The 15,033-nt window shown below is 47.5% G+C and overlaps 1 protein-coding gene across 1 annotated transcript in view; it reads left to right on the top strand.

Annotated features, from left to right (window-relative positions):
• Positions 1–15,033, top strand: part of VWA5B1 (von Willebrand factor A domain containing 5B1) — a 54,142-nt gene that overhangs the window by 8,199 nt on the left and 30,910 nt on the right. Inside the window, exons 4-7 of the mRNA XM_004377175.1 lie at positions 2,347–2,492; positions 3,451–3,582; positions 4,186–4,310; positions 8,714–8,890. Coding sequence (XP_004377232.1) covers positions 2,347–2,492; positions 3,451–3,582; positions 4,186–4,310; positions 8,714–8,890 — 580 coding nt within the window. The remainder of the gene's footprint in view (positions 1–2,346; positions 2,493–3,450; positions 3,583–4,185; positions 4,311–8,713; positions 8,891–15,033) is intronic.

Below are 15,033 nucleotides of genomic sequence, written 5' to 3'. Positions count from 1 at the left end.
TAAATGGTATTGTTTTCCTGATTTCCTTTTCATTGTTCTCCTTATTGGTGTATAGGAATCCAACTGATTTTTGTATGTTTATCTTGTATCCTGCTACTCTGCTGAATATTTATATTAGTTCCAGTAGATTTCTCATGGATATGTACAAATTTTTGTATGGGAAAAAAATTTTTAAAAAAAGAAACCCTATGGGGCAGTCCTACTCTGTCCTATAGGGTCACTGTGAGTTGAAATTGACTCAACAGCAATGGGTTTGATTTATGTGCCAAGCACTGTTCTGGGTGCTGGGAATACAGCAGTGAACAAGACAAAGTCTCTGCCCTTATGGGCCTGACATTCAAATGGGGCGATACAGATAATAAACAAACTCATAAACATGTAACAGGTTAGGTGATAAGTTCTGTGAAGATAAGTGCGATAGAGGATAGAGGGGGACAGGTAGATGCTATTTTAGACAGGAATTAAGCAACATTTGAGGGCTGGCCTAAATGAAGGGAGCAAGCCATGGAAATATCTGGAGTAAAGCATTCTGGGCACAGGGAGCAGTATGTGCAAAGGCCCTGAGGCAGCAGCAGACTTGGTGTATTTGAGGAATAGCAGGAAGGCTAGTATGGCACAGTGAATGAGAAAGAGGAAAAGAGAAGTTACAGACGTGGTGGTGGAGAGTGGGGTCAGATCTTGTAGGTCCTTCAAGGCCGAGGTGAGGACACTTGTAGGCACAGCAGAGAAGTTGGTGGCACAAACCAGTCTCAGACCAGGGAATACCAACCCATGTGTCATCTTTATAAGTGCTACCGTTGATGCCAAGCCTTGTGCATTTAAGAGGCAGGGACTAACAGAGCTGGGCACATTCAGGACCTCAGTGAATCAGGGAACTAGAGGCTCGGCTGAGCCTGATGCCCCTGGCTGGCTCTGATAAGCTCATTCTCGACCATTCCAGCAGGCAGAGTTAATAGTGATTCTCTCTGTCAAATGCCTGTGAATATCAAGGTTGCTCAGATAGAGAAACGAAAGAAAAAATAGATAATACCAAATGTTAGTGAAGATATGGGGAGAAGGAAACTCTTGTTCACTGCTGGTCGAAGTAGAAACTGAGACTTGCAACCAGAAAGCAATCCAGTAGTACCCACTGTGTGCCCTTTGACCCAGTGATCCCAGGGCTATTTTTACCTAAGTCCACAGGGGACATGGACAAGGATATTTATGGTGGTGATTTTGTGGATACAGGTGGTGAAGGTAGGCTAGCTGTCCATCACCAGGTGAGCAATTAAGTGCATTGTGATAAATACGCCCAAACAACACCAAAGGAATTTGGTTTATAGACAGCGACATGGGCAGAGCTTAAAAACAGTACTAGGTAAAACAAAAGGAAAGAAATTGAAGAAGATTCATAATAAATGCAATCTTGTCCATTTAAAACACCATCACACCCAAAGGCCACCATGTATTTTACAAGGATACATGGAGTCCCTGGGTAGTGCAAACAGTCAAGCGCTACTAGCCGAAAGGTTGGCGGTTCAAATCTACCCAGAGGCATCTTGGAAGACAGGCCTGGTGATCTGCTTCTGAGAGTTCACAGCCTTGAAAATCCTGTGGGGCACAGTTCTACTCTGCACACATGGGGTTGCCATGAGTTAAAATCGACTCGATGGCAACCAACAACAACATCGTACATATTGAAGGACATCTAGCAAAGATGTTAGAAGGGGTGCCTATGTAGGGGAGGGAGAGGGAGCAGGATCAGAGACGGAGGGGGGATAACAAAGAAAGGGGGCTGAGAAACTCAGGAACTCAGCACGTGACAGACACTGTACCAGGCACAAGCTCTTGTTGTACTCAAGTCAACTGCATAAGTATTATCCCCATTTAACGGATGACAAAACTAAGACATAGAAGAAAAGCGACTTGTCCAAGGGCTCACAGCTCACAGAAGCAGTGTGATATAGGACAGCCAGACAGAGGAGGATTCCATTTCTGCCACGTGTAAGCTTGGCCTAGTTACCTCACCTTGCCGAGCCTCAGTTTCCCCATGTGGAAAATGTGGCCATGATGCTTTTCTCTAAGAGTCATCATGAGAATGGCGTGAGTTAATGTATGTGGAACACTGTGCACAGTGCCAGCCCATCATGGGTGCTCCACAGAAGTACCTGGGCCTAACCCTGGGGGCAGGTGGGAGTGTGAGAGTAAGGGTCTGGGGGTAGGAGGAAGCCCCTCAGCCCCCTTAGTGGGCTTGGCTGCAAGATTGCCAGGGCTGCCCGGGACCCGCCATCCCCTCCTCATTTTCGCGCTCTGGCCTCCTCCCTGTGCCTAGCTACTCACCTTCTCCTTCTCTCCCCCGCTTCCCAGCACAGACAAGCATTGCTTCAGGGCTCTGGCCCTAGACTCCTGGAACAAGCTGGGCCTGGAGAATCTTCTGGACACTGAGGTCTCCAATCCCATGGAATATGAGTTCAGCTTCCAACTGGAGATCCGTGGGCCATGCCTGCTGGCAGGTGAGAAGGAGCTGCCCAGAACGGGGTAGGTGCGGGGAAGAAGACTTGAGGTCCGAGGGTCAGGAGGACTTCAGGCTAAAAGCTGCCAAGGGAGAGAAAGGAAGAAGAGAGCATGGGGAGCCAACTGGCCCACACAGAGGACAACCTGAAGCAGAGAGAGCTTCAGTACCCCCACTTCCTACTTCCCTAACAGCAGCCTACAGATGAGCCCTCAGAGGGACATCTTTCAAGGCCCCCATCGCCACCCCAGTGGCTTCCTGGGGAAATTTCCATCAAGAAATGGGGTGTTCCTAGACCTCTCCTGGAGACCACGGCCCTAAAGCTGCTTCCTGGCTCTCCCCTTGTCTAAATATCGGAAGCATCAGGGGAGCCTTGAAAACACTGATGCCCAGACCCCACCCCAAAATTCCAAAGAAATAGTCTGGGGTGTGTCTTGAATATTGGAATATTCAAAAGCTCCCCAGGTGATTCTAATGTGCAGCCACAGTTGAGAACTTTTAGCTCTGATGGCTCTCCTCCCCAACCCACTCAGGGTTTTAAAAGGGCACTAGGATGGAGGCTTCTTGTTAGTGAGTGTTTTTTTAGAGCAGCATTACATTCCAATGCAAGACACCACCAAAAACACAGACCCGACTGAGTGTTGAGCTCTTTCTATTTGCTTGGCAGCATGCCGGGTACTTTATGTGCCCTATGAGGAAGCAGCTCCTTTGACCCCTATTGGATCCTGAGGTCAGGATGGGAAGGGCCATTAGATACCATCTATCTAAGCCCACATTTTGCAGATGGGTAAATTGAAGCCCAGACAGAGGAGGAGTTCTATCCATGGTCACACAGCAAGTTAGGAGCCCCTAATGGGCTGGAGTGCCACTCATTTCTGGCCTGGGTCTCGATGTCCCCTACCAAGCCCTCATCTCTCCTGGGAATCCTGAATCTATCTTGGACTTTCTGTGCCACTCAGGGGTGGAGAGTCCCACCCACGAGATTCGCGCCGATGCCGCCCCATCTGCCCGCTCAGCCAAGAGCATCATCATCACCTTGGCCAACAAGCACACCTTCGACCGGCCCGTGGAGATCCTCATCCACCCTAGCGGTAGGGGACACCATGTGCGGCTCCTGGAGTGCCTGGGGGAAGGCAGAGGTGCTGACCCTGTGGGGAACAGAACTTGTGACTCCTTGCCCAGCGGCTAGTCAGGGCAAAGGAATACTGGAATGGAGACCAGTTATTTGCCTCCCAGCTCTAGCTGGTGGAATTGAGTATCTCTTGCCCTGATTATAGCTCCAAAGGCCCCGAGGTCTTGTCCACCCACTGGGGCACTTCCTCCTCACCACCCCTGCCCTGGGGAAGCTGAGCAGAGGATCTTCGAAACCCCGAGTGCAATGAGACCCTGTACCCTCAGTGGGCAGCTCTTCTGTCTCTTCTCTCCAAGAATTCACAGAATATCAAGACCTAAAAAGATCATTTAGTCCAGCCCCTTCCCATTTTACAGATGGGTAAACTGAGGCCCAGAGATGGGCAGTGAATCACTCCCAGCTAAGGAGTCTTCCCATGGCCCCAGACTGCTTCAGGCAGCCAGGGATGACACTCCCCCTTTCATTTGGGAGTTCCACCACCTGGGAAGATCCTCCCATAAATCAAGGCCCCTGCATTCCCTTGCACCATGACAATGCTGTGTTGGTCTTTTAATCTCTGCAGAGCCCCACATGCCACATGTCCTGATGGAGAAAGGGGACATGACCCTGGGAGAGTTTGACCAACACTTGAAGGGCAGAACAGATTTCATTAGAGGGACCAAGAAGGACAACAGCGCAGAGCGAAAGGTGAGGGTCAAAAAAGCATGAAGTCGATGGTGGCAAAGCTGGTGACACTGGAAACTTAGCCTTCACTGAACCTAGAGGAGGCTCAGACTGAGGCAGGAGAGGGGCTTTCCCGGGGTCACACAGCAAGCTGATGGCAGATCCTGGACGAGAAGTATTTCTTGTCCATGTTTCTCTTCAGTGGGCTGGGGTGCTGAGGGGCTCACCGAGAATAGATTTCTTGATGCAACAATCCCTGGGCTCTGTCCTCCTGCCTCCTGCCAGGTCACCTTTCCCTAGGCCTGCCTTCAGCTCCCTCTAAGGTGCCTATTGTTAGACGCTGTTGAGTTGGCCCTTTATTCATGGCAACCCCATGCACAACAGAACAAGACACTGTCTGGTCCTACACCATCTTCATGATAGGTTGAGGATTAGACTGTAGTGATCCACAGGGTTTTCATTGGCTGGTTTTTGGAATCAGATCACCAGGCCTTTCTTCCTAGTCTGTCTCAGTCTGGAAGCTCCACTGAAACCTGTTCAGCATCATAGAAACACAAACCACCACTGACAGACAGGTGTTGGCTACACTTGAGGTCCATGACTGGGAATCGAACTTGAGTCTCCCACATGGAAGGCAAGAATTCTACCACTGAACCACCAATGCCCCCTCCAAAGTGCCTAAGCCAGGCAAAATTCAAGGCTAGTGGTAGAAGTAACCTTGGCCTTTTCTAGGTTACTCTAGCCCCAAGGCCCCTATAGCTGGGTGCTCTCCCAGCTTCATCTTTACAGCCTAAGCCTCCCTTCTCCCACCATCTAAGTGAGTTCCTTGCTCTTCTAACCTGTGACCCCTTGCTTGCTATTATGTAAAGAATAAAGGCAGAGCAGGGAAAGGCTGAGAAAGATCCTTGTCCTCTGCACTTCCTCCCCATCCCATGGAGGGTAGGGGTGGGAAGGGGAGCCGACAGCCACAAAGTGCACTCAGCAACCCCTCCCGCACATGGCCCTGCTGCACACCATGCCAGGTCCTGAATGCCATGGTGGGTTTAAGAATGGTGGCACATTTCTTTTTATTGGCCCCCTTTTTAGATGAGAACACTGAGGTCTGGCACCCAAAAATAACTAATGAGCTGAAGGGAGGGTAGAATTGTTCTCTTGTGGGTTGGATTTGGTGACAAGGAGGCTAAGGAATTAGAATAGGCCATGTGATGTGGGGGCAGTTAAGTTGGGTTTACAGCCCCTCCCATTCCCTGCTGGCCCAGCTGGTGGAGGGGGATGGTGAGTTGGGAAGTGGGCAGGAAATAATAGACAGTTGACTGCTCATGTCTCCCCCATATTAGAGACCCCACTGGAAACACTTGCCCTCCCAGAGGTGGCCCCTCACCCAGATGAATCAGCTGGGAGAAGAGGCTGGAGCCAAGTTCTCAGAGTGGGGGATGGCAATGCCAGGGTGCCACCGAGCTTTGACAGCTGCAGTGTGTGGACAAGGAGGGAGCACAATGGGCCTCCCAGGCCTGGGCCCGGCTGCTGTGCCTGCCAAGTCTTAAATCAATTAGCTCTGGGACCGCTGAAGCAAATGAGAATTAATTTGCCACCTTGGGTTGCTTATGCAAATGGCTCTTATTCTCATGAGCTCCAGGAATGACAGCGATCAACCCGCAGCTGTGGAGAAGTGATGAGTTTATTGTAATTGGATAATGGCAGCTCGAGAGGAGACATTAGAGGAGCCAGGGCACCCGCCAGCCCCTCTGCAAGGCGGAAATCAGGTTCCCGGAGGTGGCTTCTCTCCCTGGCAGATGGGGCTGCTGCTGCCCCAGGTTCTCTTATCAAAACAGCCAGGCTAGGCAGTGGCCTGTGGCAAAGAGGCTGGCTCCATGTGGGAAGGAAATAGGGGCAGGTTGGGGACATCCAGAGGGCACACATCAATCAGGAGGAGTGGGTGAGGCAAGCTGTCAAAAACTGCTATTCAGCAAAGACAGGGCCAATGACACAAGGGAAAACACCATGTACAAGAGACAGAGATGCAAAGAGAGACAGCAGGACTGAAAAATTCACAAAGATGCACACACAGGGTCACTTGACCGACTAAAAGATCCACCCAGATTCAGTCCCTCATTTATTCAGTCAACAAACACCAAATGCCCAATAGATGCCAGGCTCTGTTCTAGGCATTGGGTTACAACGTGGAACATGACATGTTCCTTGTCCTCATGGAGCTTACAGTCTACAATGGGGACACAGACAAGAGGTAAACAAATGAGCAAGATCAGTTTGGAGAGGCATGAGGACCCTGAAAAAGTAAAACGGCATGATAGGAGAATGAGTGATAGGGACAGGGTGCCCTTTAGCCAGGTGTTTAGACAAAGCCTGTCTGAGAATGAGACCTGGCAGATGGCAAAGAGCCCACCATACAAGGTGTGAGCAGGGAGCACAATATGTGCAAAGACATAGAAGCAGAGTAATGATGACCTATTAGAGAAACAGAAAAAAGGCCTCGGTGGCTGAGACATAGGGGGCAGGTGGGCAGAGATGAGGTGGACAGGTAGGCAGGGGTCAGGCCATGTAGGGCTTTGTAAACCATAGTGAGGAGCAGAAGCTTAAGCAAGAAAACGACAAGAAAAATTACTCTGGCTGCTCTATGTAGACTGGACCACAGGAAAATAAAAGAAGATGGAAGAGGTCAGTAAGAGGCTACTGCAAGGGTCCAGGCAAGAGATGACACTGTCCTGAACTTGGGTGATAGCAGTGTAGACAGAGAAGGGACAAGTTTAGGATCTGTTTTATGTGTAGAACTGATAATCCTTTGCTAAAAGACTAGATGGGGGTGGGGGGAAGAGGATTCAAGTATAAAACCTAGGTTTTTGGTTTGAACAGCTGGGTGGGTGGTGATGTCATCTACTGAGATGAGGAAGAGACCCAAATAGACAGGAGCTAAGAAAGTCACAAAGAAACACATGTACACACAGAGGCAGTGAGATGAAGAGACAGGGTAGAGAGAAGCACGATGAGGACAGCAAAAATGAGATTTAATATGGAGAACAAGGATCAAGTTCATCATCAGGGTGTCAGGGCCAGCCATGAGGCCACACCAAAGGATGAAGAACTATGGTACTGTCCTTCCTTTAACATTCACTGGATCCTTCTCTGTACCATGCTCTATGTTAAACCAAAGCCAAACCAAACACGTTGCCATCTAGTCGATTCCAACTCATAGTGATCCTATAGGACAGAATAGAACTACCCCATAGGATTTCCTAGGCTGTAAATCTTTACGGAAGCAGACTGCCACATCTTTCTCCCACAGAGCCACTGGTGGGTTCAAACTGCCGACCTTTCAGTTAGCAGCAGAATGCTTAACCACTGTGCCACCAGGGCTCCTAGGCCTATGTTAAGTCCTGGAAATGCAGGAGACTAGGGATGGCTTGCCTTCAAGTAGCTCACAAGTGAGAGGGGAGACAAAGATAGGAGCAAAAAGTTACCAGGCAATGTGAGAAGTGCTAGGACCCACAGGACAGATAACAATAACAACAACAGAAGCAATGATAGCTACTGTTTAGAAACAGTTATTCTCTGCCTGGTAGTAGATTTCATAAGCATTGCATTTAATCAGCACAACTCTGTGAGGTCTGTACTCTTATCCTCCTTCTGTGGATGAGGAAACGAAGTAATTAAGTCCACTTAGAATATTGAGGCAGGCTTTCCAAACAGGTAAAAATTGAAGAACATGTGTGAGTAGGAATTTATCACTGGGAGAGAATCAGTAAACCAGGAAAACAAAACTCACAGCCATGATGAGCCAGAGTGGCTTACATTGAGTATGAAAGTGAAGGAGTCCCTGGGTGGTGCAAATAGTTAACATACTCAGCTGCTAACCAAAAGGCTGGAGGTTTAAGTCCACCCAGAGGCACCTCAGAACAAAGGCCTGGCAACCTAATTCTGAAAAATCAGCCATAGAAAATCCTGTGGAGCACAGTTATACTCTGACACACATGGGGTCACCATGAGTAGGAATCAACTCGATGACAACTGGTAATGGCTGGTGAAAGTGAAAAAGGCCACTACTTAACTGAGGGCCTGCAGATGTGCCTGGGGTTTCCTTTTTCTGTGCTAACTCAGTTCATCCTCACAACCACCCTGAGAAGTGAATGGAAACAGACCTAGATAAGGGACTTGCCCAAGATCACATAGCTGGAGGGTGACAGATCTGGGATTCGAACCCAGGTCTTTCTGCCTCCAAATCCCACGTGTACCATTGCACTCTGTGAACATCTGGCAAACATGGGAGTCAGGTACACTCACCTGAAAGTCTTCCATGCAGATTATGAGCAGATAATACCTGATGAGTCATGGGGGACCAGTGTATTGCCCCCGGGAGTAGCTCTGGGGACCCCTTGATTGCCCACGTGAGAGGGTGTTCCTTTTTCCTCCAGACAGAAATCATCCGGAAACGTCTCCACAAGGACATACCCCACCACTCCGTCGTCATGCTCAACTTCTGTCCTGACCTCGAGTCAGTCCAGCCAAACCTGAGAAAGACCCACGGGGAGTTCATCTTCCTCATCGACAGGAGTGGCAGCATGAATGGGACCAACATTCTCCGTGTCAAGGTACCTGCTAAGAGGGCCCTGCAGTAGTTTCCTGTTGTTGTTGTTGTCAGCTGCTGTCGAGTCAACTCCGCCTCGTGGCAACCTTAGGTACAACAAAACAAAACGTTGCCTGGTCCTGCATGGTCCTCACAATCGCCAGCAGGTTCGAGTCCATCTTTGTGGCTATCGCACAAATCCAGTGGTTTGCTAGGGCTGCCATGATAAAGTACCACAAAGTGGGTAGCTTTCAACGACAGAAACATATTGTCTCACAGTTTTGGAGGCTAGTAGTCCAAATTCAGGGTGTTTGTAGGGCCATGTTCTCTCTGAAGGCTCTAGACAAAGATCCTTTGTCTATTCCAGCTTCTGGTAACCCCAAGTGTTCCTTGGCTTGCAGCTATAGCATAACTCTGTTGTGTGACCATTTTCCCTCTGTCTGTCTCTCTGTGTCTTCTCTCCTCCTTTTTAAAGACACTACTTGGATTAGAATCCACCTGTCTTAGTTATCTAGTGTTGCTGTAACAGAAATACCACAAGTGCATGCCTTTACCAAACAGAAATTATTTTCTCAATGTTTAGGAGGCTTGAAGTCCAAATTCAAGGTGCTGGATCTAGGGGAAGGCTTTCTCTCTCTGTCAGCTCTGGAGAAAGGTCCTCGTCTCTTCCGAGCTTCTGCTTCTGGGTATTTTTCACATGGCTTGGCATTTCTCTTCTCCCATCTCTGCTTTCTTGCTTGTCCCAATTTCTTTCATATCTCGAAAGAAATTGACTCAAGATACACCCTACACCAATCTTGCCTCATTAACGTAACAAAGACAACACATTCCCAAACGGGATTAGAACCAGTGGCATAGAGGTTAGGATTTACAGCACGTATTTGGGTGGGACACAATTCAATCCATAACATTCCACTCCAAAATTCATGTCCTTGCCACATGTAAAACACAATCACCCCATCACATCCTCCAAAAAGTCTTAAATCAACTCCAAGTCCAAAATCTCATCTTCTGAATCATCTAAATCAAGTATGGGTGAGACTTTAGGCCTATTTCATCCCGGGGCAAAATTCATCTTCATCTGTGAACTGTGAAATCTAGAAGACAAGATATCTGTTTCCAAAGTACAATGGTGGAATAGGCACAAGGTAGACATGGCCATTACAAATGGGAGAAATCAGTGGGAAAGAAATGATAATAGGCACCAAACAAGCCCAAAACACAGCACAACAAATTACATTAGCTTTCAAGCCTTGAAAATAATCCTCTCGTCTCTGAGACCGCTGGGAAATGGCCCCACCACCCAGACTCTGGATGTTGGCCATACCCTCTGGATTCTGGGTTGAGGCCCCTTGGTCCTGGGCTTCAGCTCTGAGGAGCCCTGGAGGCACCGTGGTTAAGCGCTCAGCTGCTAACCAAAAGATTGGTTGTTTAAACCCACCAGCCACTCCACAGGAGAAAGATGTGGCAGTCTGCTTCTGTAAAGATTTACAGCCTTCGAAAACCCTAGGGGAAAACCCTAGTCTGTCTTACAGGGTCGCTATGAGTCAAAATCGACTCAACGGCAGTGGGTTAGTTCGGGGAGACATAATTCAATTCATAACACCATTCTATTCCACAATGATCTCATGTTAACTTAACTGAATAACATCTTCAAAGACCTGGTTTCTAAATAAGGTCACATTCACATGTACCGAGGGCTAGGACTTTAACATATCTTTTTTAGGAGACACAGGTCAATCTATAACAAACTCCCTCCCCTGGGATCCAGGGATCCAGAGTAAATCAGTTGTGCTCCCCCAACCTGGTTTCCTCCACACTTTCTGTTCCAAGCAGCTTTCTTCCACACCTGAACTGCCTTCCTCAATGATTATCCATGGGTAAAAGTGAAGCAGTGAACAATTCTGCAATTTTGTTATCAGTTCAAAAGACACCTAAACTCAAGTGACTCCCAAAATAAAACTATGAAGAAATGTGAGCAGAGGCAGAACTGTTGTCCATTTACAAGTTATCTTAGGCTAGGTTCTGTAGAGAAGCAAAACCAGTGAAGCGCGCGCGCGCGCGCACGCGCACACACACACACACATATATATAGACAGAGAGATTTTTATCAAGGAAATGGCTCATACAGTTGTAGAGGCTGGAAAGTCCCAAGTCCATGGTGTCAGGCATCAGGTTGGAGGCTTCTCTTGACTCACGTAGCTGCAGGGGCTGACAAACCCAAGATCGGCAGGTCAGATGGTAGGCTACTGGCTCACAGGCTGCAGAGGCTGACAAACCCAAGATCAGGAGGTAAGATGGCAGGCTGCTTGTCCCAAGAACTGGAGGTCAGATGATGATGAGCAAAATGCAGGACCCAGAGCAGAACAAAAACCAGTGAGCTTTGCCAGAAAGTCCATACGTATTGGATACTGGCCACACCCCCTAGGAAAAGCCCTTTCAACTGATTAGCTGCTCATAGCAGATCTCATCATAGAAGTGATTACATTACATCAGATCTCATCATGGAGGTGATGGCATCATTACATAACTGCCAAACTATATCATAACTGCCAAACCGCTGAGAATCATGGCCCAGCCAAGTTGACACACAACCTTAACCATCACACAAGGAATGAAGTTTTCTTCAGTGGCTGCCCTTGGCATTCTACAAACTTTGGTTGAGTTCCTACTCTAGCTAAAATACCTCACTAGGTACTGAGTGGAGAGGGATACAGAGAAGAGAGGAGGGAAACTAACATTTGCTTAGGGCCTACTATGTGTCAGATACTGTGATGGGCATTTAATGCACAACTTGGTATTTAATTCAGACCATAATCCTATGAGGTTGGTCTTATTGACCCATTTTCCAAGTAGGAAAACTGATCCTGAGAGTTTCAGTAACCTACCCAAGGTCACACAGCTAGTGTGATCTAAGATTAAACAGTGCCTGTCTGACTCTTCCCACCACCAAACATTAGATATTAACTGGGCATGGCCTTATAATCAAGGAATGTGTAATCCAGTAGTAAATATTAGGGTCATCACTGTTTTTAATGCCTAATGTCAAGCTCCCCCATCAAACAAACAATCAAAAACAATCAACACCCATGGAAGCAGTGGTCAAGAAATCAAATGACGTATGGCATTGGGCAAATCTGCTGCAAAAGACCTCTTAAAGTGTTAAGCAAAGATATCACTTTAAGGACTAAGGTTCACCTGATCCAAGTGATGGTATTTTCAATTGCCTCACATGCATGTGAAAGCTTGACCATAAATAAGGAAGACCAAAGAAGAATTGATGCATTTGAATCATGGTGTTGGCAAAGAATACTGAATATACCATGGACTGCCAAGAAGAACGAACAAATCTGTCTTGGAAGAAGTGCAGCCAAAATGCTCCTTAGAATCGAGGATTGTGAGACTTTGGACATGTTATCAGAAGGGATTAGTCCCTGGAGAAGGACACCATGCTTGGTAAAGTAGAGGGTCAGCGAAATAGAAGAAGACCCTGGATGAGATGGATTGACACAGTGGCTGCAAAAGTGGGCTCAAACATAGCAATGATTGTGAGGATGACACAGGACTGTACAGTGTTTGGTTTTTTTTTTCCTGTTGTCATAGGGTCACTGCGAGTTGGAACCAACTCAATGACATCTAACAACAACAGCAATGTCCAGCCAAGGTCTGAGGTCACCAGATACAACTTACCCACAGGCATTGGATGGAACAACCCTTTACACACATAGAGTCAGAGCAAGGTCAGCTTCAATAGTGGGCATCAGTCCCCCATAGCCAGTGAGTCACTCCCCACAGCAGCCGAACCAGGGATGATGGTCTGCATGTAACCCTCTTGTGCTGTAGAAGAGGGACCTCAATTCCTCCCCATTGGGAACAGATATAGAAGTGGGTCTGGCCAGATGCTATATAGTAAGCAGTTCCTTGAAATGCTGACATGTGCTCAGGGCAAGACGGGAGGAGTGTGCTGATAGCCCACCAGCTGCTATGGGATGTGTTTTGGGTCAAGATGCCCCAGAAAATGGGGATCAGCCCACACATTCTTCCTGTCGAAGAAGCCAAGTTGTCACATCTGGCCCTAAACACAAGGTTCATTTGTGGGTCACAGGGAAAGGCAGCAGACTGTGCTCAGACTGCCCTCTTTCACACCTGATGTACACAAAGCACTGTGTGTGGCCATTGGAAAGACAGCAGGACGTAAACACAGTTCCTGCCCTCAAGGAGCTCACAGTGGAGTGAGAAACACATGCCTGCTAACCAATCAGAATGCGTGGGAGCATGTCCTCCATGCTTAGGAGAGCTCTGCATGGGTGCAGAAAAAGAGTGATAACTCCCCCCCAACCCCCACGCACACACGTGCACACACACACACACATCACATCACATACATACACATATACAGTAGAGTTTCATCGTCCTCAGGAAATCATTTGCCTTGATTACGGAATTATCCAACTCTCCCCTGTATTCTTAGTTGTGCAGATGACTGTCTCCTCCTCTGGAGTTATGAACTCATTAAAGAAAAGGACCAGTTCTTTCTCGTCTATCTCTCCCTATGGGGCCTACCTCTGTGTTTATGCATAAAAGGCCCTCGGTTGCTATTTACTGAGCTCAGTCAAGGATCATAACTCAGGAGAATGACGGATGAGAGAAGAAGGGAGAGGGACTCTGCTGTCACCTAAATTTTTTTCCCTCGCCCTGGTTTGTCCCTGGAGAAAACTCTCTTCACAGGACTACAGAACCAGCAAGGAGAGGAGGAGTTGGTTGGGCATTGGGATGCAAGCTATCTCCTCAGGCTTGCAATGGCTAGGTTTTGTTTTGAAGTATACAGAAGAATCATATATGAGACCCTAGGCAGCTTGACACTGGGATGCAGGACTTGTTGGTACCTTCGCCCGCTTCTGCCCCCATCAAAGGCAAGGCTTGGACAGGGGGAGCTGTCCATAGTTCCAGAGTGCTGAACGAGGCTTCAGCCCTATGTAGCCACCTGTGTTCCTTTCCAGAGACTTATCAACTTGGGATGGGATCATAAACCCAAAACATCCCTTATTGTTAGTTGCCATCAAGTTGGCTCCAACTCATGAGGACCTTATATATAACAGAATGAAACGTTTCCTTGTCCTGCGCCATCTTCATGATTGTTGGTATGTTTGAGTCCATTGTGTCTATTGTGCCAATCCATCTCACCGAGGGTTTCTCTCATTTTCACTGACCCTCTACTTTACCAAATATGATGTCCTTTTCCAGCAATTGGTCTTTCCTAATGACATGTCCAAAGTAAGCGAGCCAAAGTCACGCCATCCCTGCTTCTAAGGACCGTTCTGGTTATATTTCTTCTAAGACTGATTTGCTTGTTCTTCTGGCAGTCCACAGTATATTTACTATTCTTTGCCAATACAACAACAGTTTGAATGCATCAGTTCTTCTGTCTTCCTGTTTCATCATCCAGCTTTTGTATGCGTATGAGACAATTAAAAAGGTCATTGCTTGGGTCAGGCACATCTTAGTCATCAAAGTGAAATATTTGCTTTTTAAAACTTTAAAGAGGGTTTTTTGCAACATATTTGCCCAAAGCAATTTTCCAAGTAAGGAAATTGAGTCCCCAAAAGGGTAGTGCTTTTCCCAATATCACAGGGCTGGTGAGGGAGCCAGAGCCTTCTTGGTTCGGTGCTCATTTTTCTTGTATTGCTGACTTGGGATTGTACATGCTCTTCCACTAAGAAAAGCTCTCCTCTCTGATTATGTCATTCCTGCTGCATGGACTAGTGGAAAGAACAATTCCTGGGAAATAAGAAGTCTGGGTTCCAGGACCACTTCTGCCACTAACTTCTTATGTCACTTTGGACAGGTTGATTCTAAACTCGAGGCTTTATTTGTCCGTTCTGTAAAATGAGAAGGAAGGATTAATTCAGGGAGGACAAACACAGGTCGTATGTTGTTCCACTCCCCTCTCCCAAGCCCAGGCAGACATAAATAATTGATCATTACTTTCTTTTTTTTCCTTGTTGAGCCTGGACTCATTCTCTTCCTCAGTGTTTCAGGAAGTTACTACCAGTTGAATGAAATTGGTTCATGAGTAGAAATCCATTTCTTGACCTGAAGACCTTTCCAACCCTTCCATTCCAGAATTCTCTGACATAACTTTCTCTGGTCCCTATCTCAGTCTCCTTT

This window comes from Trichechus manatus, unplaced genomic scaffold (assembly GCF_000243295.1).
Source record: "Trichechus manatus latirostris isolate Lorelei unplaced genomic scaffold, TriManLat1.0 scaffold00048, whole genome shotgun sequence".
NCBI classification, from domain to species: domain Eukaryota; kingdom Metazoa; phylum Chordata; class Mammalia; order Sirenia; family Trichechidae; genus Trichechus; species Trichechus manatus.
The sequence above is the reverse complement of the archived record's forward strand: the minus strand, read 5'-3'. Positions and strand labels throughout refer to the sequence as shown.